This window comes from Sorex araneus, chromosome 9, assembly GCF_027595985.1.
Source record: "Sorex araneus isolate mSorAra2 chromosome 9, mSorAra2.pri, whole genome shotgun sequence".
Taxonomy (NCBI): domain Eukaryota; kingdom Metazoa; phylum Chordata; class Mammalia; order Eulipotyphla; family Soricidae; genus Sorex; species Sorex araneus.
Window position 1 is genome coordinate 68,284,718 of NC_073310.1, and position 27,092 is coordinate 68,311,809.

The 27,092-nt window shown below is 52.6% G+C and overlaps 1 protein-coding gene and 1 long non-coding RNA gene across 2 annotated transcripts; one reads left to right on the forward strand and one right to left on the reverse strand.

The window, feature by feature from the left end:
* Nucleotides 1–45: 45 nt before the first annotated feature.
* Nucleotides 46–11,705, forward strand: ANKRD16 (ankyrin repeat domain 16). Its single transcript, XM_004605455.2, has 7 exons — nt 46–482; nt 2,161–2,381; nt 5,759–5,801; nt 7,296–7,404; nt 8,633–8,794; nt 9,727–9,805; nt 10,984–11,705. Exons 1-7 carry the CDS (start codon nt 175–177, stop codon nt 11,151–11,153), a joined length of 1,092 nt encoding a protein of 363 aa, XP_004605512.2. The 5' UTR covers nt 46–174; the 3' UTR covers nt 11,154–11,705.
* Nucleotides 11,706–12,491: 786 nt separating this feature from the next.
* LOC129407003 (uncharacterized) lies at nt 12,492–27,011 on the reverse strand. Its single transcript, XR_008631420.1, has 3 exons — nt 26,602–27,011; nt 23,649–23,793; nt 12,492–15,124 (listed from the first exon to the last, which is right to left on the reverse strand). It is a non-coding gene; the product is annotated as an uncharacterized LOC129407003 (long non-coding RNA).
* Nucleotides 27,012–27,092: the final 81 nt, after the last annotated feature.

Genomic DNA, 27,092 nt, shown 5'->3' on the forward strand with positions numbered 1-27,092 from the left:
GCGAGCCCCGCCCCGCCGGAGCTTCCGCTCGGGCCGGGCCGGCGGGTGGAAACTTCCCAGAGTGCCTCTGAGCGCCCCGGCCCCGCCCCTTCTCAGTCCCCGCCCCTCCGGGGCCCCGCCCCTCCAGGGCCGCCCCGCCCACCCGGCCGGCCGCCGTGTCAGCTGTCCGTGGCCATGGCCGCGCCCGCGGACACGCGGCGCCTGTGCCGCCTGGTGCAACAGGGCCGGCTGGACGCCCTGCGGGAGGCGCTGGGGGGCGCGGCCATGGCCCCGGCAGCCCCGCTCCTGCTGCACTGCGCCGCCCGCCACGGCCGCCTGCACGTGCTGGCCTTCCTGGCCGAGGCCGCCGGGCTGGACATCGAGGCCGCCGACCGCGACTCCAAGAGGCCCCTGCACGAGGCCGCCGCCGCGGGCCACCGGGACTGCGTGCGCTACCTGCTGACCCGGGGCGCCGCCGTGGACAGCCTGAAGAGGGCCGACTGGTAGGTGGGCAGCGGGAGCCGGGCCGCGACCCCGGCGACCCCGGCGACCGCGCAGCTCGCTTCTCCCGCAAGGGTTGGTCCACAGCGGGGGCAAAGCCTTGGTCTCCCAGAGGCAGCTCAGTGGTCCCGCATTTAGGCTGTAGCCCCAGAACTGCTGGATGTCGGTCCCCCAGGAAATACAGTCGCACTGAGGCCGGTCTCAGAGACCTGCGAAAAGCAACTGCTGGATAGGAAGCAGCCACCACGTGAAGTTTGAGGGCCGCTGAGAAAGAGGATTTGGAGTGAGTTTACACTGGGCACTGGGTGGTCCCCTGAGTTCAGAGCCCCAGGTACAGCCAGGTGTGGCCCCCAAACAAGGCAATAACCGATCCATAGTTGGATTATGTGTCTGGAGGTTGTGTCTCCAACATTGTTGCCCATTCTCACTTTTGTGACTTCAAGAATGCCTTCCCTCTTCTTCCCTTCTTTTCCAAACACAAGGCCTGGCTCAAGATTCATTTCCTTTGGAGCCCTTTTGGACTCAAGGTTTTTCCCCCAGTTTCTCTCCCTGGTAATTCACTGCTGCATTACCAAAAATTCACACACACACACACACACACACACACACACACACACACACACGCTATAATGTGAATGATGTTTCAAGACAAATCCTACATAACATTTGCCTGGCAAGTGTCATGGGGCCCTGAGCTCATGTGCCAAGGCCATCCCCACAGCCCAGCCAGGAACCACACCCAGCTCCCTTGTGCATGGTCCTGTAAGCCCCTCATTTCTCAGAAACCAGTGGGGATGAAGCGGCTCACCCAAGGACCACCTCCGTGGTGCGTCGGGATGCTAGTGCTGCCCCTCTGGAAACAGATGAAACTTGTGCTCCTGTAGGGTCTGCTGATAGCACAGCGGGGAGGGCCTTTTTCTTGCATGCAGCTGAACTAGGTGTGACCCTGGCAACCCATATGGTCCCAAGGGCTCCACCAGAGTGATCCCTGAGCAGTGCCAGGTGTGACTCCAAAAACAGAAAGAATTTGTGCTCTTATAAGTAACTGGGACTGGAGTGATAGCAACCTGGCTGTAGCCGTGAGGCTTCATTGACTTCACCACTGAACTGATTGTGGGCCGGTGTCAGAAATCCTCTTACACCTGTTTCAGTTCACAGAGGGTTACTGGTCGAAGCCAATGGGACAAATCCAGCAGATTTTTTTTTTTTGTGGGGGAAAAGGGTATTTGGGCCACACCCAGTGATGCTCAGAGGCTCTGCACTCAGGAATTACTCCTGGTGGTATTTGGGGAACGATATGAGAGGCGGGGGATCGAACCTGAGTAGGCCGCTTGTAAGGCAAGCATCATACTGATGTACTATTGCTCAGGCCCCCAAATCCAGCAAATTTTATGCAAAATGTTACTCAGGACAAATCTGAGGCTTAGATGGCCTCTGTCCCAGTTCACCGCCATGCTGGAAATGAGTTCAGAGGCCGCTTTGTCTCCCAGTGGCGAGCACATTCTTCACCCTGCTTCTGCTTGTTTCTCTTGAGGGGCGCCGGGCAGGTGGACAGCTGACCAGTCAGATCGTCCCGCTCCCCAGATTCCCGAGACTCTGAGGCCTTTCCTCTCTGCAGAAGTTGTGCGTTAGCCCAGAGGCCGGGCCCTTCCCTCTGCAGCTTGTCCTGCTCGCACTTAGGACCCCTCTGATGCTGGCGTGCGCCAAGAGAAGCCTCGAGGTGATCCAGGAACTTGTGGAGAATGGTGCGGATCCTCTGCTGAAGAACAAGGATGGCTGGAACAGCTTCCACATCGCCAGCCGGGAAGGAGACCCCCTGATCCTCCAGTACTTGCTCGACGTTTGCCCCAGCGCCTGGAAGACGGAGAGTAAGATTCAGAGGACACCGCTGCACACCGCGGGTATGGCTGGTGGGGATTCCATGGGGTCCGGGAGGCAGATGGCAGCTTCGCTGGTTTGCCTGACAGTTTCCAGAGCTGGTGGCCCCTGGCACTCAGGTGCTTGTCTCTGCTGGCCTTTCCCTTTCCTGGCCGGTTCCTCGCCAAACTACTGCTCTCTGCAAGCTACAGGGACGGACTCAGTCCCTGACGAGCTTCCTCAGCAGAATAACTATGGAAAAGGTGCCTGTGACCCAGGGGTTGCTGAGAGGTGTGGGCACAGGACTCTGAGTCCCCGAGCACTTGACATGGAGCAGCACCGAACCCTGGCTACTGCCATTGTGTTGATCCTTCTCACCTCTCCATTGTTATGGGGATCATTAGAAGCAGAAGGAAAGTGATGATATTCCCAGATGCACTCAGCACTCCCAACGTGCTGTCTTAAATAGAGAGGGTTGAAGTGTGTGCTTGACTTGTCTTAGGGATCGGCTCAGGTGTAAATGTCAGGGACAGCGTCAGTCGGTGTGGAGTAGTTTTTGTGAATTGCAAATTTTCTTTTTGTAGATTATTTAAGACTAGGAAAGGCAGAGGTCCCATGACCTAGGATAAAATGGAAATAAAGGAGATCCGGTCTAGGTGAAGAAAGACAGAAAATCCTCCTTAGTCATTTTGGGAGTAAGTTGAATTGACTACCGGACATCTTTGTTGTTGTTGTTGTTTTGGGGCCTTGTCCAGCGGTGCTCAGGGCTTACTCCTGGCCGGGCTTCAGGCACCACACGGGATGCTGGGACTTGAAACCTGCTCCAGCCCCACAGTGCTGCACTTTCTTTCTTTCTTTTTTTTTTTTTTTAAAAAAAGTATTTATTTATTTTTTTAATTTTATTGAATCACCGTGAGACAGTCACAAGCTTTCATGTTTGGGCGCCGCACTTTCATTGGCTCTCTAGAAAACACCTGTAACCGGGTATGGTCGAGGTAGTATGTGCACAGTGCTCTGGCTTCAGTGCAGTTAGGGACCAGAGAGTCCTGTGAAACACAACAGGTGTGCAGGGGGTGACTGTCTGGCACTGTCCGAGCAGCTCCCTCACACACCCAACAGTGCTCCCTCCCAACCCAATGCCGGGAGCAGGCATTCACCTGGAACAGTGAGGTCGCAGTCAAGTCTTTACCTGGAGCAGGGGCTGTTTTCGAGGGAGAATGGGATCCCTGGCTGTTTTGCTTTGGGTTGCTGCTCAGATGTTTTGTGTTTCCTGTGCAGAAACCAACTGGGCCAGGGCTAGAGCGATAGTTCAGCGGGTAGGACGCCTGCCTTGCACACGTCTGACCTGGGTTCAACCCCTGGCACCACATACAGTTCCCAAACTCATGAGTGCAGAGCCAGGAGTTAAGCCCTGGGCACTGCTAGGTATGGCACAAAAGCAAAACAGAACAACAACAAAAATGACTAGCCCTACCGATTTGCAACGGGAAAGTAAGGAGTTGAAAACTGAGCATTTTCTCTGAAATTACGCATAAAGATAATTAAGGACTGGCTGTGACCTGTGAGTTGTGAGTGTGGGTATGTGACCACCTCCCCAGGCTTCTCTGGCAGAGGAACAAAGAGATGGGGACTCACAGCTAGATGGTCAAAATGGCCCGTTTGTGCAGCATACTTATAGAGCATCTGAGGGGCTCAAGGGACAGGACTGCACGTAGGTGTGATTGATCATTTACAGAGGTAAAGCGTTTTGGTGGAGGCAATTCCCTTGGGGGGTTAACTTAAGGAGACACTCTGCCTCCCAGGGACATCTTGTTTTTCTCTTTCCCTTTAGTTGTACGTATTAAGCAATTAAGTTCACTTCTTAGTAATACTTGCAGTTATTTGGATAAACACCATTATCTACCTCTTAAGATGTAGGCTCCAAAACTTAGTTCTCTGGGCTCTGATGGCAAGCAAGGATTTTACCTTAAATCCCAGAATAAGTCCTCAGGCCTTTCCACTTGTCCTTCCCCATGGGGTCCTGTCTGTTAAGTTGTAATGACTTGTATCAAGACCATGCTTTTATGCTTTCTAGACTGTCCCATTTCAATGCCAGAATAGCTTTGCTGCTCACCCCTGGTCCATCCCAGTCCCACAGCGGGACCTCCCTTTGTGGAGTGTTAGGAATTATGGCAACCAAAGCCTGAGTTAAGTAATTATGACAGATGCTCAGGAGTAGATATATTTCAGAGTCAATCAACTTCCAGATATTAAGAGCACAGCATTAAAGGTTTTTCTGTGTTTAAGCAAAGAACATTGCTCTATAGGGGCTGGAGTGATAGCACAGCGGGTAGGGCCTTGCACGAAGCCAACCGGGGTTCAATTCCCAGCATCCCATATGGTCCCCTGAGCACTGAGTGCATGAGCCAAGAGTAACCCCTGTGCAACACCAAGTGTGACCCAAAAAGGAAAAAAATTGCAGTATAGTAAATATGAAAAATCTATAGGGGAAATAGAAAAGCAAGTATTTTACTTCAAATACAAAGTCCAGAATCACCAGAAGTTTTGGCTTATAAGTAACCAAGACTGACTTGGGGATGTAACAGTGAGAGATAGAGCACAAAGATAAAGTTAAAGATAAACTCAGGGGATTAGGGATGCTTGAAAGAGCACTATAAACTTGGGAGGGGAGGGGCAATTCACTGATGATGCCTAAAACACTGAGGTTCAATATCCAACAGTGACCCACCCTTTACCAATTGTCCAGCTAACTATCTCTTTCCTAGGGCTGCAGCCATGGACCTAATTAACTCCTTCCTATGCCCTGTGGCTGAGAGGATAAGGCTGAGACCAAAGAAGCCCTATAAACATGCACTGAAAAGGGACCGAAGGGTAGGGTGCTTGCCTTGTATGCAGCTCACCTGGTTTGATCTCATGTGGTCCTTGGACCCAACCAGGAGTAAGTTCTGGTCACTGTCAGGTACGTCCTAAAATCCAAAGCAAACACAGGCTGGAGCAGTAGTACAGTGGGGAGGCTGTTGCCTTGCATGCGGCTGACCTGGGTTCTATCCCCGGCATCCTGTATGGTCCCCCAAGTACCGCCAGGAGTAATTCCTGAGTGCAGAGCCAGGAGTAAGCCCTGAGCATCATCGGGTGTGACCCAAAAAGCCAAATAAAATTAAAAATTTTTAAAAAGAGAGGTGCTGGAGTGATAGCACAGTGGGTAGGGCATTTGCTTTGTATGCGGCCAACCCAGGTTCGATTCCCAGCACTCCGTGTGGTCCCACACACACTGCCAGGAGTAATTCTTGAGTGCATGAGCCAGGAGTAACCCCTGTGCATCACCGGGTGTGACCCAAAAAGAAAAAATAAATAAATAAAAGCAAATAAAAAAGCAAACACACGCAGTCAAAAACTCTAATTCTCACTTCTCTTCTCGCAGCAATGCATGGCCGTTTAGAGGCGGTAAAGCTGCTTCTTCAGAGGTAAGAATAAAATAGCAAAGTGAATAAAATTCTTGTGAGTTATGATGGTTAGTGTGGGCCTAGCTACTGAAAGGAATGAGGGAAATACGCAGATAGCTCAAAGACTACAGAACAAACGTGCAAGAATGTCACTGGTTTACTCATTCAGCAAATATTAGTTGGCATCTGATATAAATTCAGTGCCAGAATGCACAGTGGCTGCGAGCAGATCTTCAACCCGGTTCCCCCTGTGGTGTCATCGACAAGCAGGGAGACAGGCTGATGAGCTTCCATGAGCTTCCAGCAAGGGGCCTTGTGGCCTGGTGACAACTGTCCTTGGGTGTGCAGAGGCTGAAAGTGGGACTGTAAGGGGTTTGAGACAGTAGAACACAGGAGCGGTCAGATGCGGGGGAAGCACAGTGCCCGAGTGACGTTGAGTTCCGTCTCTGCTGAGCTTCCGGGTGGAGGGAGCCTGTCAGCTGAGGCTGGAGAGGACTCGGGGGCTCTGAGGAGCAAGGCCCCTCAATTTTGTGCTGTGCCTGTCAGCTGCCCCTGGAGGCTTTAAGCAGCAGGCAGGGCTTAAGAGATGGGCCTTTCTGGAGCTCCCCGGGCAGCATTGGGATGTATTGTCAGGGGCGGTGACTGGAAGCATCTGGAAGCTTCTGCAGTGGAGAGGTGACAGATGGGGAGAAGCTGGGTCCGAAGACTTGCAGAGACTGACATGGAACAGAGGCGCTGGGAGGGGGCTGCAGCCAACGGCTCCTGGATTCTGGCAGTGCAGCAGAGAAGTCGGAAGGGAAAGCCAGGCAGGCAGGAGGCAGGTGGCGTTGGTGCTGTTGTGGTGAGCGTAGCTGCCTTCCAGCCTGGAGTCACACAGCTTGGGCACAGGGTCATGCTTTCTGGGCCTCTGGTGGGGCCCCCGAGGCATTTGGATCTGATCCTCTGATTGGGAGGGTCACAGGTTTCTAACAGGAGCTGCCATAGCCAGGCCTGCTGGGGAAAGATCGCCTTGGGAGTGTGGAGGACGCGCCAGTGCGGTAGGAGCCAGAAAGACAGAAGTTGAGGTTGGAGAGAGAGTGCAGCCGGCAGGGCACTTGCCTGGCGCATGGCCAACCCCATAGGGTCCTCAAACTTGAACGCAGAGCCAGGAGCACAGCTGGGTATGGCCCCCAAACTGACACACTATAAAACAACAGAAGGACAGAAACCGAGCTAGTGAGAGGGGAGGCGGAGAGAGCCGGGGACAGCTGCATGCTGCTCCGGGACAGGGTGCCAGCATGGAGCTGCCTCACCTCTGAGCCCAGGGTTGTGCCACAGAACCACCCAGAACACCCAAACCAACAGTGCAGTTGTCGAAGTGAGAGGCGGTGGGCCCGGACGGGGATGGTGAGGGTTGGGAGGGGTGAGTTCTGGTGGGGTTGGGGCGGGCCCCACACTCACATGCCTCCGTAGACGTGTGACCCCGCAGTACCCATAGTGCCATGTTCCTGGCTCATTCTGTGTCTCGGGTTCCAGGTGCCAGTACGAGCCTGACTGCAGAGACTGCTGTGGCCTCACCCCGTTCATGGACGCTGTCCAGTGTGGGCACATTGGCGTGGCCAGGCTGCTGCTTGAGGAGCACAAGGTAGAGAACGGGGCTGGCCTCGGGTCTCCTACCTCGGGTCGGCAGGAAGCAGAGATCAGCTCTGTCCCGTTCGTCCACGGAGCCCTGGGCTTTCTGTAGGTTCCATGTTCCCCTCCGTAAGGGTGAAACGGCAGTGTAGACAAAGCCATCGGCCAAGTAATATGCAGTGACAAGTAGCTGTCCTGTAGCCCAAAGGACAACAGATGCCGCCGGAAGTGGCCTTTGCAACATTGACCAACCACTGATCCTTTTTAAAAAAAACAAAATTATTTTCCCCTTACACTTTGTATAAATACTGTGGTTTACAAAGTTGTTCAGGATTTGCTACAGACATCCCAACACCTATGCCAGCACCATCAAACTCCCCTCCACCATTGTCCCCAGTTTTCCCAGCCACCCCTTAGGCCTGCACTCATAGCTGGCCCTCAATTTTTTTATATTGCTTGTTATAAATAATTTGCCAACAGAATGATCAAAAAATATTTCTGTAGAAGAAAGTTAGTGAATATTGTTGTATCTCACCTTGAAGCCATTAAGAGATACTTGTATAAGAGATTACTAAGATGTTACAGGTTACGCCTTCTGTGTTAATATTTTGTTAATCAAGGTTGGTTGCCTTCTATATTTACATCCCAAACAATCTGGTGTGCTACTCCTGGCATACCAGTGTTGTAGAGTTTGAGATGTAACAGAAGTTTCAAAATTTTTAATGGGATGATAGGCTGGGGTTAAGCTTTTTCCTGGGCGGTGGCTCTGGGGTGTGTGAGCACCAGTCTTTGCTTTGACCAGAGAGGTCCTTAAGAATCAAAAGGCTGGAGCAGTAGGACAGCTTGGAGGGGTGTCTGCCTTGCACGCAGCTGACCTGGATTTTATCCAGGCATCCCATATGGGCCCCCAAGCCCAACAGGATTAAACAGCACTTCAGGGTATGACTCCCCCCAAAAAAGGTCTTGACAAAAGCTTGGTATCACCTCTGAAGAACACATGTGAGGGCCGGAGCGATAGGACAGCGGGTAGGCACTTGCCGTGCTTGCAGCTGACCCAAGTTCAATCAATCCTCAGCATCCGTTATGGTTCCTGGAGCACTGCCAGGAGTAACCCCTGAGCACTGTTGGGTGTGCACCCCCCCAAATAAAAAGAGAAAAGAAAAATCCGTGTGAGCACCAAGCAGTGCAGCTGTGTCAGGCCTGGCCTCGCTTCTCCCGTTTCCTTCCCGTCTGTGCCTCAGGCTTGTGCTTCTGCTGAAGACTGCCAGGGGGCCCAGGCCCTCCACAGGGCAGCCGTCACGGGCCAGAGCGAAGCCATCAGATTCCTGGTCTCTGAGCTGGGCATCGACGTGGACGTGCGAGCCGTGTCCACACACCTCACGGCACTGCACTATGCTGCACAGGTTTGTCCCCTGCCCTGAGCCGGGCCTCCGGCGTGTCTTCCCATGATCCAGCCAGGTCCTGCGGGCTCTGTGGCTGTGTCAGGGAGTGCCCATCACCTGCTCAGGAAACTCGAGAGTCTGAGCCTCGTGCCCACTGGACTGGAAGCTTGACTGTATTTGTCGGTGAAAAATGGAGGGGGCAAGGGAAGCTTTAGGGGCGGGAAAAATAGTACAGCAGTAGGGTGCTTGCCTTGCACGTGGCCAACCTAGATTCAACCCCCAGAACCCCATGTGGTCCCCCAGGTATCACCAGGCATGATCCCTGAGTGCAATCACGAGTGCCAGGTGGGATGGCCACAGATGAAAGCTGCATTCTGTGTAACTCCTGGATGCTGTGCCCCTCCCCACTTTGGTTTTCTAGAATGTCAGCTGAGGCTGGAGAGAGTCAGCATGGCTTCCGGCTCGCTCTCCTCCCGTTAGGTTTCAGGATTCTCTCTCTGTGCAAGGGAAAGGCAACCCCAGGCTCTCCCGCATTCTGCTCAGGCAAGTGTTTTCTCCGCTGCGCACAGTCCGGCTTTCCTCACAGCTGGAAGAAGGTTCTGTGGCGAGAGCAGAGTGTGGTCTGTGAGGCAGGTCTGGGGCCGCTCTGAGCCCTGCTTCCTGTCTGCCCCAGCCAACAGTCTGCTTGGGAGATCCTGGGATTGTGTTTCTCCTGAGGGCAGAGTTATAACACTGACCCCGAGGGAGATCTGCCTCTCAGGGTGGGTGATTTGGACTACAAAAATCGACCTGTTTCATTGTCCTAACATTGCCAGCATCTTAATTGGCCCTGGAATCCGAGAGTTATGTCAAGAATCCTTCCACTGTGAAGCATTGTAGTGGGGTATGTCAGAAGGGTGACGACATCACCCGCTCGCCCTCGTCACAGTGATGACGTTTATTTCAACACACAGGAAGGCCACGTGAGCACGATTCAGACGCTCTTATCCCTGGGAGCCGACCTCAATGCCAAGGATGGAAGAAGTAGATCAGGTACATTTCATTTTGGATCCACCTTGAGAATTATTAGTTAGTAAATGGAATATGAGTAATGCTGGGACCTTCATATCCAAGACATCAATTTTAATACATTCCGCTAATAGCTCAGCACCATTTCCTTAAAATATTATCTCCTGTTTGCAGAGCTGGGGATTGTTACCAGGCAACAGTGATGCCCATAGTTGGGTGCGGCTTCTGTTGTTTTATGCACAACAACACCCACCAGGCGCTACACAGATGCCATGCAGATTGTCTCTATGGAGTGTGTTTAAAAAGTGTAATTATGGGAACTGGAGACTGGTACAGGAGGTGAGGCACTTGCCTTGCGTGTGGCTGATTCCAGTTCTGGTTCGATTCCCAGGACCACGTATGGTGCCTCTGGTACTGCCAGGGATCTCCCCCAGGCCCCTTGGGAAGACCCAAAACATACAAAAGTGTCATGACGACCCAGATAGAGAGTTCGAAGGGCAGGACCCAGACTGCTCGCCAGAGGCCTAAGTTCTGCACTGGCACCACGTGGTCCCCTGAGCACTGCAATACGCCCTGAAAAAGATCAACATCACCCCAAGATGTGTATTTCTCTATCCATGCCCCTGTCCTCGATTTGAGATCATGAAAGGTCTTTCCAGAGGTGATTCTTCAGACTCGGACTTCATGTCTCTGAGGCTCCCCAGGCCCTTCCGAGGCTTGGAGCCCGCGTCTTGCCTGCTCGCTGCCTCCCGTGTGCTTCCATCCGCCCCCCCCCCGATCCCAGTGCCACTGATGGAGCCCTACAGTCCTTGCATACCTCCAGGGTGGCCCAATTGGCCCCCACTGGCCGATTCCTGACCAGCCTCCAAGAATGGGGAGTCCCACCCAGCGGGAAGGAAGTGTTTGGGCCCATCCCTGCCAAGTCCTGGGGCTCACTACTGAGTGGAAGGCAGGTAGATGTTGGAGTGCTTTCCGGGAGCACTGGAGAGCTGAGTCCCTGTTTTTAATTTTTTCCTTTTTGAGTCACACCCGGCTGATGCATAGGGGTTACTCCTGGCTCTGCACTCAAGAATTACCCCTGGCGGTGCTCAGGGGACCAAATGGGATGCTGGGAATCGAACCCGGGTTGGCCGTGTACAAGGCAAATGCCCTACCCACTGTGCTATCACTCCAGCCCCTGAGTCCCTGTTCTTTCCCCCCAGCCCTGCACCTGGCCTGCGCCGGGCAGCATGGACCCTGTGTGGACTTCCTCCTGCAGACCGGACTGCGGGACAGTCGAGACGAAGAGAGCACCCTGGCTCAGCAGCTCACTCAGAGAGCAGACATCCTGCGCTCCTTCGACCGGGAGGCGGCAGCACCAGGCAGTGGCTGAGTCCAGCCTGCCCACCGACGCTCCCGGAGAAGCTGCCCATGTGGGCACAGGAGGCATGGGGCCCAGTCACGCTCCCATGACCTGCATTTCATTTCTTCCCCCAAAGTGGAATTAGGGGATATGGACAGGGTCAGCGCGTGGGAGCTCTCAGGAACGTGGATCCTGTGTGGACATGATGAAGGATATATATTTATGTGAGATGTTGTATAATAAATACATAGTACGTCGATGGTAGTAAAAATGCAATAAGTTACAATTAGTTTGAGCCCTAAGACATTTTTTTTTTCTTGGCTGCTATAGTGAAATAACTGAGCTCTATAGAAAAGAAGGAAATACTTGTACTGAGTACAGACTTTTACTTTCTACTTTTTGTTACTGAATTACCATGAGATACATAGTTACAAAGTTTCTGATTCTTGGGTTTCACAGTGAGATACAGTTACAAAGTTGTTGACAAGTGGGTTTCACAGTCATACAATGTTTCAACTCCAACCCTTCACCTGTGCACATTTCCTTTTTTTTTTTTTCTTTTTCTTTTTTGGGCCACACCTGGAATGCTTAGGGGTTACTCCTGGCTCTGCACTCAGGAATTAAGGCCTGGCAGTAATTGGGGGGAGGGGGGAGGAACCATATGGGATGTTGGCAATCGAATCTAGGTGAGCTGTGTGCAAGGCAAATGCCCTACCTGCTGTGCTATAGCCCCCAGCCCCTCACTTATGTACATTTCCCACCACCAATATCCCCAGTTTCCCTACTACCCCCTAGCCTTTCTCTAAGGTATTCTCTCTCTCTCTCTCTCTCTCTCTCTCTCTCTCTTCCTCCTCCTCCTCCTCCTCCTCCTCCTCCACCTCCTCCTCCTCCTCTTCCTCCCTCTTTCTCCCTCCCTCCCTCCCTCCCTCCCTCCCACTTCCCTCCCTTTTGGGCATTCTGGTTTGCAGTGCAGGTACTGAAAGGTTACCATGTATCTCCCTTTCTTTTCAGCTCTCAGTTGTTCAGAGTTATCTTGCAGGACGTTTCCAACTGTCATTACCATAGTGGCCCTTCTCTGAGTACAGACTTTCATAAGGAATCACTGAAAAGTCATTGAATGTCAAAGTCATGTGTTTGGGACCTGGACAGAGGACAGTGGGGAAGGCACTTGGCTGACAGATGGTGATCGACCTAGGTTCAGTCCCTGGCACCACACAGGATCCCCCAAGTGTTACCAGGAGTAAAGCCCTGAGCACCTCCAAGTGTCGCCCAAACGCCCCCACAGGTCATGCGTGAGGGGTGTGGCAGGAGTTCATTACACACACCCCTGCACAGCGGCATTGTGCTAGGCCGGGGAACCTGCCAGAATTTCTGGTCTTGATTATCTCCAGATGGTGTTAGCTCCTTCCCACCCCCAACAACCAAATAAATGTCCTGCAAGAAACTCAGCTTGATGGGCGAATCCTCCCAAGACTAAGTCGCAAGGGACCCTGTTTGAGCAGTGGCCGCCCTTGTCCCGCTGTTGCAGAGAATGTCACTGTGCCCTTCTCAGAGTGAAGGTTGTCAGGGCCAGAAGCTGTGTTGGGACTGACCAGCCTCCTCGGCGCTCAGAAAGCCGCTGCGTTTGCACTGACACCGCGTGAGACCCCCCAAACATCTGCTGCCTGACTTTCGGCCTTCCAGACTGGCTGTGATCATGGTCTTCTAGAGAGTTCTCTATTCAGTAGCCCCACAGCTGTGATTCAGCAACCACGGAAGCCAGAGATACTACGATGCCAGTGAGTGGCAGGGCTGGGGAGACGGTGCCAAAGGCTGGAGCACATGCTCTGGGTTCTGTCCCAGCACTCCTGGGAGTAGCCCCTGAGCACTGCAGGGTGCGGCTCAAAAAAAAAAAATCAACAGCAACTGGCAAAGGAAGTATTAACATTTCTCTGTGACTGCAGAAATGGTGTTGGCAGGTGTGACAGCATTAGTTCCCTCACTTCCTCATCAGAGTCCCTTTTCTTCCTTGGGGACTTGAGAGTCGCCTAAGTGAGGCTTCTCTGTGAAATTCTGTGGAATGTTTCCTGGCTGCTCTGTCAAGTTTCACTCCCTTGAGACAGGTCGTAGAGCAGGCAGAGTACTTGCCAGCCTGGGTTCATCCCCAGCACCCTTATGATCTTATGATCCTCCGAGCAGAGTGATCCCTGAGCACAGAACCAGGAGTAAACCCTGAGCAAGCCAGGTGTGGCCAAAAAAAAAGGAAAGCAACACAATGTTTCATTCCCTAAATCTTTCCTTTTCCTTCTTGTGCTGCCAGGAATTAAACCCAGGGCGCCACACACGTGAGTGCCCTACCACTGAGCCACACCCCACCTCCAACCCCCAGTCCCTCCCTCTTCAACGTTTTCTCTACCCTGACCCATTACTTAGCACTTCCTGCCACCAGGAATGTCGCAGGTCTTGATCAGTTATCCATCTGTCCCACTGAAACTGGAGCTTTGTGGGCATGGCAGTGACAGGTCCCTCCCAGGCTGTTGGCTGTTCTGGCCCAGGCTGTGCCCTGCTCTGTGAGGAGAGGAGCGTGAACATGGGGGCAGCCTCCTCCACCTGGCCCACCTGGCCCACCTGGCCTTCTCGAGTTTGAGCAGGTGATGACTGCCTGGGTTGCCCCCTCCCCAGAGAACCTCCCTGCATGACCCCAGGATCCTGGCTGCTCCTGGAGCATGCCCGGCCTCAGGGTGTGGGGCAGCCACAGGAAGGAGATGAAGAGGAGAGAACTGCTGACCGCTGGGCCTAGATGGCAAAGCAGTCCCTGCGCACAGTTGCCAAGAGGTGAGGACAGAACCTGAGTGATGCCAGGATGGTACCAGGAGCTACCAGCAGGTGGCAGGCTAGAGAACGTGCACCCCTCCCACAATCGCTTGTTTTTCCCCCAGGATTGAACCAACGACTGCAGGTACCACCCAGCTCCAGTGCAGACCCAGGACCGGCCTCTCCTCACAGGGCTTTTGGTTCATAACAGAGTCAATAATGAAGTGAAAACAGCCTGTCATCCCACCATCAGAGACGCCAGCCTCACTTCCTCAGGGCTCTGCAGGGTACACGATTGTCAAAATGTAGCTTCCCTGGTCTGTTCCAGGCAGATCCTGTGCTCTGCAGAACTTTGTAAAGATGTTTGGGGTTCTGTGTGATCGTACAGGAGTGAGGTGTCCTGCTTTGCCTGCCCTGGCCAGTGTTCCACCCCAGCACCATGCCCTCCAGGAGTGACCCCTGGGCACAGAACCAGGAGGCTCTCTCAGTGCTGTTGGGGATGGCCCAAAACAACAGAAGCAAAAAAATTAATTTTACTTTATTTAAACACATGATTTACAAAGTTGTTCATAATACAGTTCTGATAGGCATTCAGTGCTTAAACACTAATCCATCACCATCATGACCTCCCCTCCACCACTGTCCCCATTTTTCCATCCGCCCCCAAGCCTGCCCACTTAGCAGGCACAAAATAATTTTATATTCCCTGTTACAACTAAATGCCTGATAAAATTATCAAAGAATACTACAGACAGTGAAAGAAACTTTGTGAACATTTTTATATCTCGCCATCCCAGTCCTTTTCTGAGGGTTTATCAGCTGTTTATTGGAGAACTCTCTGGGGCATAGTCATTGCTTTCTGGGGGGTTATCAGCTGTTCATTGGTGAGCTCTCTGTGGTATAGGCATTGCTTCCTGCACTTGGCTGGTTTCAGTGTTGCCTCCCCATCTACTTTGGTGTGCTGCTCCTGGGATGTCAGTATTGTGGAATTTGGAGGTATCACAGGGCCATATGTGGCTGCATGCTCCCGGAAATCTAGGATCTGTAGAACTGAGCCCAAGATTGACAGGCCACGGTGGTGGGATGTGAGCGTGGCTGATGAAGCTTCTGGAAGTATGTGGGGAGGTTGTCAAGCCCCACTCTGAGAAGCCCCCAGAGGTCTTGGTCTGAAGACTGGTGCAGCTGGAATTTTCATCCAATTGGCATCTCTGCAGAGAGGAGTCGAGAGGCAGAGGCACTGGGCCATTGGCACAGCAGCAGCTGTGGGGCGTGGGTGCGGCTGCTGAGACTGCAGCAGGGTGTGACTGGATCCTCCCTCCCGAGGGCATCCCAGAGCACAAACAAAAACCTTGTGAGTATTTTTTATTTCATTTTTTTTTTGTGTGAAGCAAAAGAGATTTTATTGAAATCAATTTAGAGAAAGAGATATGAGGGGAGAGAAAGAGAGGATGTGTGTTCAAGAGAGAACATGGGCTTTTCCAGAGAGGAAGTCTGGAAATTTTTTTTCTTTTTATTTGTTTATTTATTTATTTATTTATTTTTGGGTCACACCTGGTGATGTACAGGGGTTACTCCTGGCTCTGCACTCAGGAATTACTCCTGGTGGTGCTCAGGGGACCATATGGGATGCTGGGAATCAAACCCAGGTCGGCCGCTTGCAAGGCAAACGCCCTCCCCACTGTGCTATCGCTCCAGCCCCGCAAGTCTGGAAATATTTAACAACTAATGATCTATAGTATTTATTATTGGCAAGGAGGGAACCTTAGGTAGTGCCCGGATAGAACCACGGTCATGTGAAGGCAAGTGCCTTTTCCACTGACCTATCTGGCTTTATGATCCCGTGATGTGACTACTGCCCAAGAAGGTGGAAGTGGGGGCTTCTGCCATGGCCCGACAGGTAGCGTACCTGCTTACTGGGCATGAGTGCCAGAAAGAACTTTCCAGGCACTTGGCTGCTCAAAGCCTGGAGAGAGGCAGCAGACTGAGAGATGTGGGAAGTAACACAGGGTACCAGCCTCGCCTGCTGCCACTCAATTTCCCCGGAAGATACCGCGCTGCAGAGGGACACTGGGACGCCACCAGAAGGAGCAGGTGCCATGGAGAACCATCATGACAGTCTTTTGGATCATTTTCCTCCAGGTGGGAAGGAGGAAACCAGCAGAGTTCTGAGCAAGGGAGAAATGAAGACTAACCTGCTATTTCTGTTTGTCTTGTTTGAGGGCCACACCCAGCATTGCTCGGGGGTCTACCGTTGGGCTCAGGAGGGACCCTGTGATCAGCATGTATACTCCAGCCCTCCCAGCCACCTCCATATTATCTGTATGTGCAGGTGTGTGTGTGTGCATGTGTGTTTGTGTGTGTGTGTGTGTGTGCAGGTGTGTGGTGCTGGGAATGGAATACATGAGTCATGAGTTTGACCCCTGAGCCACAGCCCCAACCACTACTGAGATCAAATGATCCTTCCTGTCTGTCTCATGTGCTCGGGGAGAAGGCAGCTGGGATAGAGAAGGGACCACTAAGTCAGTGATGGTTGGATCACTCACTGAATAGGCAAAGGACCAAATATGATGGCCTCTCAGTATCTGTATTGCTAACCAGAATGCCCAAAAGGAGAGAGTAAGAAGAGAACTGTCTGCCCCAGAGGCGCAGGGTGGAGTGGGGTGGGGTGGGCGTGATGGGAGGGGAAACTGGGGACATTGGTGGTGGGAAATGTGCACTGGTGGAGGGATGGGTGTCCAGTTATTGTATGACTGAAACTCAATTATGAAAGCTTTGTAACTGTATCACACAGTGATTCAATAAAAACAACAAATAAAAGATATACAATCCTTCCTTCCCTCCCTCCCTTTCTCTCCCTCCCCTCCTTTCCTCCCTCTCTACCTTTCCCTTTATTTCCTTCTCTCATCTCTCCTCTCTTCATACTTGGAGATGCTGGAATCCATGTGCAGGGCAAGAGACCTCCTGCCTTGATGTATCTCTCCCACGATCTCTCTGACCTCCGTCTTACATTTTTACAACTGAAAAATCAGACCACTGCTGGAGGCTCCACAAGAACCACCTCCCTGCAGGTCTCAGAATGCGCCTCCAGCCAGAACAGACAGGCCTGCACCCAGTGAAGGGACTCGGGCTGCCCTTTGGAAACCCCCACTTTGTCTGTGAGAGACCACGCCCATCCCCACAGGGCTGGCTCCTCTGTGCCAGGGGTGGGGACCCACCTTCCCTTGGGGCCTTACTCAGGACCTCCAGCACCTGCCACAAGCCCCAAGGGAGTTAACTAAGCACTAGTCTGGGGGTCTCAGTCTTGCTCCTTGGCTTGGTTGGCAGGTGGGAGGGAGCTGCTAGCTCCCGGGGGGGTGGGGGGGCGGCCAGGCTGTGGGGCCCAGCAGACACCCCCGCGGGTGCCAGGGACCTGGTCCATGCCTGTCCCAGATGGTAGGTGACCACAGACACCCTCTTGGCCCAAAGGGGAGGGAGTATTCTCTGTAAGCAAATGACACCCTCCCTAGGGTCGGCCTGGAAAGCACCCTGGAGCAGTTCTTCCTCTTTCTGAGTCCCTGTGTGTTGAGATCACCCCAGCAGTCGGGGGTCAACCCCAGGCCAACATGGTTCTGGCTGAGAGATAGGTCAGCAGGGAGGGCACTTCCTTGCACGTGGCCAGCCTGAATTTGATCTGGCATCCCATGTGGTCCCCTGTGCACTGCCATGAATGATTCCTGAATGCAGAACCAAGAGTACCCCCTGAGCATTGCCAGGTGTGGCCCCAAAACCAAAAAAAAAAAACAGGAAATGCGGGTTAGCATTGCAGTGCATGGGTAGAGCAAATTCTGGGAAAGTGAGCCCTCAAGGCATGGCTGGCTTTGTCTCCTGAGTGGGGGTGTCCTGACCCTCCCACAGGGCGGGGAGGGCATCAGGAGCTGCTGAAGCTGTGCCAGGGTTGGGGGTTCCTGGGATACCCTAAGACTCAGGGTTGGCTCTTTCATGATTTTGTTCAGGCTGGAGTGATAATACAGCAGGGAGGACACTGGCCTTGCACAGGACCGCCCTGGGTTCAATCCCTGGCATCCCAAATGGTCCTCTGAGTGGGTCAGGAGTGATCCCTGAGCACAGCCACGCGTGGCCCAAAAACGAAACCAAAACAAAAAAAAATATTTTGTTCAGGGCCAGAGAGACAAACTAGCGTTTGGTCCCTAGCACCACATCTGGGGATCCTTGAACCCCACCAGGAGTGACCCTGAGCACAAAGGCAGGAGTAATTCCTACGTCGAGCCAGGTGTGGCCCAGAAGCCAAGTGTCTATCTCTATAGATCCCTACATCAACCCCCAGCATCTCTGGGAGACGTCCCCAAGCACTGACGCAGGAACACCCTGAGCACTGTCAGGCATGGCCGTATAAACAACACCAACAAAGGAAGATTTTTTTTTTTTTTGCTTTTTTTTTTTTTTTTTTTTGGGTCACACCTGGCGGTGCACAAGGGTTACTCCTGGCTCTGCACTCAGGAATCACCCCTGGCAGTGCTCAGGGGACCATATGGGATGCTGGGATTTGAACCCGGGTCGGCCGCGTGCAAGGCAAACGCCCTACCCACTGTGCTATCACTCCAGCCCCTACAAAGGAAGATTTGATCTCACGATATTACAGTCAGAACAGAGAGCACGTGCAGGTGCGACTGGAGGGTTCCCGAGTATTCTTCCTGCCATTGGTAGGTGCTTACTCGGCCATGCTCTCGCTCCCCCAGCCCTGTGGGAGGAGATGCGCATGGCCAGGGCTCAGGCCCCAGAGCCTGGCAGGGTGAGAGGAATGGAAGGGTCCCGTTTCCATGTCTCCCCAATGGAAAGGCTCCTTCCTGTCATCTGTTTGCCCCTCTCACAGGTCTGCACTGTCCAGCCAGCAGCAGCTGGGAGCATAGCTGGGTGAGAGGGCCCGGGCAGATGCCAGGTTTGTGGTGGCATCCGGCCGAGGCTGCTGCAGGGACCTCAGCTCCCCTGGGGACAGGCAGGAAGTGACAGTTCCTTCCTGCAGATCGTCCCGGCCGCCCAACCCACTCGCCAGCTGCACTTCCCTCCTCAGCATCCAAATATGGACCCAGGCACTGGGTCAGCGTGGAACAAAGCTGAGACGCTGAACAAGGCCGGCATTTTCTGGGGCAGCAGACTGTGCTCGGGCTCCTGGTGCCAGCACCAGGCACGTGTCCTTCCCGCTGCCCTGTTTATCTAGTCTCACTTTATTCAGTTCTCTCTGGTATCTTCCACTTAGAACCAGGTGGTATGAAAATTCTGTGGAGCCTTCTGTGTCTTTGACAGCATGAGACCATGTCATGTTCCGACAGCCCGTGCTCGGTTTCCCCACGCCCTGGCTCGCTGGGAGTTGGAGGACGTGTTTCATCTTGCGTGTGAAGCAGATAGCCATCGTGCTGGGGGTGAAGCTCTGCCCTCGAGTTGTGGGCCGCGGTTCCCCCGCCGGGGTGGCAACACAACCTTTCATGTGCTCCCTGCCTGTAAGGTTTTTTTTGGGGGGCCCACACCCAGTGATGCTCAGGGCTTACTCCTGGCGGTGCTAAGCGACCACATGGGATGCCAGGGATTGATCCAGGTCAGTTGTGTGCAATGCAAGTGCCCTTCCTATTGTCCTGCCTCTCCTTCCCCCAGCTGTAGTCTTTTTTTGGTTGTTTTTTTGGTGGGGGAGGGCCACTCCCAGTGGTTCTTAGGGTTTACTCTTGGTTCTGAACTCAGATCACTTGTGGAAGAGCTCCAGGGACCATATGAGGTGCTGGGGACTGAACCCAGGTCAACTACCTGTAAAGCAGCAAGCATCCTACCTGCTGTACTATCTCTTGGGCCTCTATATCTTTTCTTTATTTTCATTGTGTGTGTGTGTGTGTGTGTGTGTGTGTGTGTGAACATCTTTCTTAGGTCAGTGTTCATGCCCAAGGCCCATCCCCAGCCAAGCACAGAGCTGGGAGTAGCCCGGAAGCACCGCCAGATATGGTCCAGCAAATCAACCAACTGAACAAATGGAAAATAAAACCAAACTGAGACTCTGGACTGGGGATGTAGCCCAGCAGAAGAGCACTTGCCTCTCAGGCAAGTCCTGGCTCCCACGCCCAGCTCCACACCGCTGCCAAACTCCACCCGCTTCTTTCCAGCCCAAGCACCTTTCTGAGCTTGGGGGCAGCACATCGGCCTTTTTGACCACTTGGAAACAGGGTCAAAGAGCAGGTGCCCTGTCTTAACTGTTAACAACGGCAAGTTGGTCTTTTATTCAATTGTTTCCCACCCTCCCCTCCTCACACTCAGTTAATGAATGAATGAATGAATGAATGAATGAATGCCCTAATTGCACTTCTTCGTGTCATGGCTACTTTGCACTATGTCTAAACACGCCCCTCTCGTGTTGGACAGTGTGGGGAGTGTGAGTACAAGCTGCTTCCGTTTTTGTTGTTTGGTCTCCCTGCATCCCCAGATGTGGCAATGTTGTGGTTTAAAGTTCCTTGCTGATGTGACAACAGTATTTACAACCTTGGCTACCACATGTTATAGCGTGAGGAGTGTTCTGGCAACTCTTGTACCACACCAGAACAGTCCTGCCCCCAGAAATGGGCCAGAGATAGTTGGCACTAAATATTGCCAGATATCTCTCCCCAGGAGGCCCTCGCTGTTCTCAGCCTCTTCATGATGCTCCCGAGGAGGACACAATGGGCACTATCTCTCAGAGACGAAAGTCTGATCCTGGAGTGTCCCACAGAATATTCTGAGGGAGGAGGGCCTGGAGGCACATGCACTGAGTGGGTGGCTGGGGATGGCCGGGCTGGGCCTCCTGCTTATCTGTCACCTGACGCTTGTTCTTTGCAGCTTTCACAACACAGTCCTCATTTGCCAGCGAACCCGAGAACGGATTCTGCTGTTTCTGAGAGAAGATAAAATGTTCTTCTAACACTTTGGTATTCATCTCTGGGACTAGCTCTGGGAATGTGCTCTGGCACATCACAGGGGTTAAATGTGTGGCAGTTCCCGAAAACCAGGGCTTCTGCTCTTAGATCACTGCTAGGAACACAACTCACAAGGGTTCTCACAGCAGAAAACCCCACGGGGTATAATCAAGAGGTTTCATCTCAAACTGGAAAATCAGGGGCCAGAGAGATAGGGCAGGGGTTAAGGCACGTGCCTTGAACAAGGTGGGCCCTGATTTTGTTGCTGACACTGTGCAGGTTCCCATGAGCCGAACCAAGAGTGATCCCTCAGCACAATGCTGAGAGTAAGCTCTGAGTACCACAGGCTATGACCCAACTCCCTGTGTCATCCCCAAAAGTCAAATAGACTTTCCCCTTGGGGAAAGCAATAGCACCATAGGTAGGGTGTTTGCCTTGTACACGGCTGACCCAGGTTCAATTCCCAGCATCCCATATGGTCCCCTGAGCACCGCCAGGAGTAATTTCTGAGTGCAGAGCCAGAAGTAAGCCCTGGGCATCGCCGGGTGTGCTCAAAAAGAAAAAAAAAAAGACTTTCCCCCAACAGCCATGGTCTCGGCCCCCAATATCGCAGTCATGCACCTGAGTGAGATCAGTCTATGGAGTCAGGACTCTGAGGCCTGGCCCGACCCTCCTGCACCTGGCTGCAATATTCAAGCACACCCAGAGTAGCAGCTGATGACAGGTGCGGAAGGCTCCCATTCTGCAGGCAGGTTTCTACTCCCATACACAGCACTCGGTCCCCAGGCAGTGCTGGGAACAATCCCTCAGCACCTCCAGGTATGTCCCCACCCCCACGCCAAAGTTGTGATCTAGGACAAACCACTGAGAAACAATCTTTGCTACTTAGTTTCTTCCAGGAAGTTATGTTTTTTCTTTAAGTTCTGGGAAAATGGAAGTCATTCTTTCATCTGCACAGGAGGTTTCTTACTCGAGTGGGAGCAGCTGGTAACAATTCTGTCTCTGGGGGCTGGAGCGATAGCACAGCGGGTAGGGTGTTTGCCTTGCTCGCGGCCAACCCAAGTTCGATTCCCAGCATCCCATATGGTCCCCTGAGCACCGCCAGGAGTAATTCCTGAGTGCAGAGCCAGGAGTAACCCCTGTGCATCGCCGAGTGTGACCCAAAAATCCAAAAAAAAAAAAAAAACAATTCTGTCTCTGGGAAGAGTGGTCAGAAGCTGGCATCTGCCTTCAATCTGAGGGCCACAGACCAGTTAGACCACCACAGCCCCTTCCTAGGTTATGACTCAGACACTGGCCATCCACTCAGAGCATAGCATCATTTCCTCAAGCAGGAACCCTGGGGGTGCTAGGACAATAGGGGGGCAGCTGTAGCCTCAACAGTAGAGGACACCTTCTGTTTGTTCACAGAAAGAAGATAAATTTACAGGGGGCCACTGAGTAATCTTTTTCTGAAAAAAGGGAATGAAGGACCATAAACATTTGGAAATCTCTAATTTTTGTTGTTGTTGTTGTTGTTGTTTTGGGCCACACTCGGGGATGCTCAGGGTTTACTCCTGGTTCTGTATACAGGGATCACTCCTGACAAGGCTTGGGGGACCATATAGGGTGCTGGGGAGTGAACCCAGGTCTGCTGTGTGCAAGGCAAACACCCCACCTATTGTATTAGCTCTCCAATTCCTCTTTCATGTTTTGTTTTGTTTTGGGAGGCCACAACCGGCTGTCCTGGAGGGCTTGGAGAACCATATGGGGCACAAGGATCACACCCAGGTAGGACTTGTGCAAGGCCCTACCGGTTGTACTATTGCCCAGTGCCCCTTTCAAGTTTGGCAACAAATTCCCAATATTAGATATTGAATCCAATATCATTATTTCAAATACCTGAGTGGGGTGGCTGGATGTCTGTGGCTAGAGATCAAACCCAAGGCCTTATCCATGCAAGTCTGACAAGCTGAGTGCTTTATGGCGAGGCTCATGTGAGTGCCCCATCCTTGACAGACAACAGCCAATGTCCAGCCCCTGGGCCTATTGTGTCCCCAGAAACCTAGTAGATAACTGCAGTTATGGTTTGAAGCCAGCAGGGGTTTTGGTTTTGTTTTTTCTAAAGCCATGGGGTTTTGGGTTATTTGCTTCAGAGAAAACTGCAATTGATATGGAAAGAGAGAAGGCAGAACCAGGGCTCAGGGCTAGGGCTCTGCTGAGATGGAGATGGGAGGAGGTAAGCAGTTTGGGGGGAGAATGGGTGTGGACAAAGGCTGCATCAGAAACTAGGAGATACATTTTTGGAACTTCATGCTTTCTTTTTCTCTAAGTTTCTTCTTTTCTTTTGGTGGGGCACAGACCATGGTGGTGCCAGGGCTTACTCCTGACTCAGAACTCAGGGGTTACTTCTGAAGGAACATGCACGGTAAACACCTTGTACTATCTCCCTGGTCCCTCTTATTATTCTTTCTCTCTGGTACTAGCTATCCAGACTTGAAACATTTATATTTTCTATACTCTAGCTTGAGATATTCTGAAATATTTATCTTAAGTGTCTTCTTTTATAAGAAAACCTGTATTGCCCTCAGGCCAATGAGAGAGTACAGGTTCTAACACATGTTCCTTGCATGAGGCCAGCCAGGGGCTCTTTCCCTGGCACCCCATATGGTTCCCTGAATACTGCCAGGAGTGATCCCTGAGCACAGAGCCAGGAGTAAGCTCTGAGTACTACCAGGTTTGGCCTCTGGTCGCCTCCACCCACCCAGAAAAAAAAAACCACCCCAAAACATCAAACCAAAATGAAAAATTGTCCTGCCTCTCATACCTGAAGGAAGTGGTGTCTTTTACATCACATTAGTTGTTGATTAGGGATCAACCTGCAGGCCCTGTTCACCATCTTCATCCATCCTGTTCATTTAGTCATCCCAGTTTCTCCCTGTCTGCCAGGTCTCAGCACTCTGCTGTTATCCCTGGTAGGAGCAGAATTGTACAGGAGTCAGTGGCAGCCAGGCCCTTGTGGAGTTACATTCTGATTGACAGGCAGACAAAAAGGGGCACAGAAAACAATTACTAATTTGCAAAATGCTATGAAAGGAGCAAACAGGTGTTGAAAGAGGGACAAGAGTTAAGGCAATGGACCCTACTGGGATAAGGGTGTTCAGATTTTGTGTGTGTGTGTGTGTGTGAGCAATATTGAGAATTGAACCCCAGGGCTTTATATAAACACAGGCAAGTGCCCTGCCACTGAGTCACATTGCTCACCCAGGAGTGATCCTTTTTTAAAGCTGAAGCTTAAGGAAGTGGAAGGACCATCTGTGAGAAGAGGTGCAGGAGGGGAAGTGAGGGTGGGTAGCTAGGGGACAGACAGTTTGGGGTGCAGAGGTCCCCACTGGGGAAAAAGTCTGACCAGATTCTAGGAACTGAAAGACTACAGTGTTTGGGGGGTAGCACAAGATGGAGCTGGGAGGGTTGAAACAAGGTGTTGAAAGAGGGAAAAGAGTTAAGGGGATAGACCCCATTGAGATAAGGGTGTTGAGATTTTGGGGGGGGCAATACTGAGAATCTAGAGGGGGCTAGATCAGTGATTTGATTCTAAAACAAAAAAATATGGGCAAAAGCATGAGTGGAAACTGATGCAGGGTTGAAGAATTTGATGGGGGCTGAAGAGATAGTACAACAGATAGGGCATTTGCCTTGCATGTGACCAATATGGGTTGAACCCCCAGCACCCCACATGGTCCTCTGGGCACTGCCATGAGTAATTCCTGAGTAGAAAGCAAGAAATAACCCCTGAGCATCACCAGGTATTGCCCCTCCCCCCCCAAAAAAAGCTGATGGTCCAAACAGGATGGAGAAAAGCTGGCTGATAAAGTATTGTAGTGATTCAGCACAGAAAAGAAGTCCGGGACTAAGATTCAAACAACTTTCCTTCTGATTCCTCTTTTGTAAAGTGCAGAAAAAGTCACGGTTAAAAAAAAAATTGGGGAGTGGATAGTATAGAGGGTAAAGTGCTTTCCTTGCACACGGCCAACCCAGGTCTCATCCCCAGCACCCCGTATGGTGCTCTGAGCCCACCAGGAGTGATCCCTGAGTGCAGAACTAGGCACAGCTGGGTATGACCAAAAAAGCAACAAAACCCCAGCAAAACAGCAGATCAGCAAACAAGTGCCCAAGTATAAACCAGGTGCCGAGTCTTTGTGTAATGATTTGAAACATTTTCAAGGTCGATGGTGCTTTCCACTCCTTTGCACCAACCACCTCCCCCAAACCTGGGGTTCAGCCTACCAGAAACTGTGTTTATCTATGGCCTTGGAGACACTCAGCCAATTAGTGTTTTTGAAGCTACTTCACCACAGACAATATTTTTCGTCCACCAAGTTTCTGGACAACTGGCATAGGTGGGGTGGAAGATCCAAAAGCAAGCATAGAATTTCGCGTGGATTCAACCTGTTGAAAAATGGCCCACTTGGTTTTGTCTGCTTAGTTCTCTCCTTTTGGATCATAAGACGTGCATTGCCAACAGAAGAAAACCTTGGTGTAAGGGACCAGACAGACTTATAACTAAAGTTAATTATAACTTTAATTCCTGGGCTGGGAGGTGGCAAAGGGCACAGGTTTTGCTTCGCACGTGGGAGCCCAAGGTTTAATCTCTAGCACCACACTGTCCCCCCAAAGCATGGCTGGGTGTGACTCTTTTTTTTTTCCTTTTTGGGTCACACCCGGTGATACTCAGGGGTTATCCTGGCTTATGCACTCAGGAATTACTCCTGGTGGTGCTCGAGGGACCATATAGGATGCTGGGAATCAAATCCAGGTTGGTCATGTGCAAGCAAGCACCCTACCCGCTGTGCTATCGCTCCAGCCCCCTGGGTGTGACTCTTAAAATAAAAAAATCATGGGGCTAGAGCAAGAGTACAGTGGGTTGGCAGCTTGCCTTCCCAGCAGCTGAGGTAGGGATGATTCAATCCCTGGCACCCCATATGGTTCCTGAGCCCCACCAGGAGTGCTCCAGAGTGCAGAGCCAGGATTGAGACCTGAACACTGCTGGGGTGTGGCCTCCCCCACCAAACACACAAGGCTGGAGCATGCCCAGGCCTGGATTTTATTGCCACCAATCGTGAACCACGTAGCACCAGCACTGGCCGATGCACCTGTGAAGCACCAGCTGAAAGTAGCTCCAGACACCACTACAACTGGCACCAAACCAAAGAGTGGGTCAGTATTTCATGTCACTTAACAAATGTGGGTAATGCTTTAAAATCACATCCAGGGAGAGAATCTGCCCCCTCAGTCATGTTCAGATACTGTTTAAGAATCTCCGACAGGGGTGGGAGCCATAGTGAGTAAGGCACTGCCTTGCAAGTGACCGATCAGGGAGGACTCAGCAGATGAAACCAGGCGTCGAGGGGAGAACTTGGGAAGTAGGCAGGCATGGCATCTGGGCACTTGGAGCTGGTGCTCCCGGCCTACTTTTGTCAAGCTGAGTAATAATGCATCTGTAAATATACATCAGATAAATCAATTTTTCGGGTGGGGGGCAGACCTATCTCCACTATGACCCCCAGGCACTTGGAAAGCTATAAACGGCTGCAGGCACCGTTTGGCCAACAGGAAAGCCACAACTCCCTCTTCCCGGATGCACGCAGCGTGTCTGGTAAACTCGGCGTAGGCCCTTAGCCCTCTGGGCTGCAACGCTTCCGAACGCCAAGGACGCACGTGCACTCCGAGGCTGCTCTCTGCTCCCATCCGCTGAAAAGACAGAAGACAAACCCACGGACCCTCTGACGTGTCCGCTGCTGGGGGCCGCCCTGAAGGTCTGTGAGGGGTCTGAGGGGCCCGCGGGGGCGCGGGGCGGCAGCGGGGACAGACACCGAGCCCGCAGCTGCCCCGGCCGCCGGCCTTTCTTTCCTTCCGGCTAGCTCCGCCGACAAGGCGGAAGCGCCTGGGCGCGAGGCCCGCGGCCCACAGGGGCCGGCCCCATTACGTAAAGCGGCGGCGGGCGCGGTCCACGTGGCGGCCCGCGAGCTCAAAGGCCGAGGACGGCGGCCGGGCGGCAGGATCGCGCCCCGGGGCGGCGCTGACGAGCCGCCAGGCCACGCTCCGGCGGCCTGTGAGGACCCGCGCCCGCGCCCACCCGAACCCCGTGGCAGCGCCGCCCGCCGGGAGCCGGAAGCCGGGGCGCGGACGGCCCGCCCTCTTCTCGCGACAGCTCGGCGGGGAGGAGGGCGGGGCGCGGAGGCCGCGGCGGCCAATGAGGGCGCGGGACGCG

Coding starts and splice junctions, on each gene's coding strand:
- ANKRD16 (XM_004605455.2), top strand. CDS start 175: ATGGCCGCGCCCGCGGACACGCGGCGCCTGTGCCGCCTGGTGCAACAG. Junction 483..2,160: donor AGCCTGAAGAGGGCCGACTG/GTAGGTGGGCAG, acceptor GCTCGCACTTAG/GACCCCTCTGATGCTGGCGT. Junction 2,382..5,758: donor GACACCGCTGCACACCGCGG/GTATGGCTGGTG, acceptor CTCTTCTCGCAG/CAATGCATGGCCGTTTAGAG.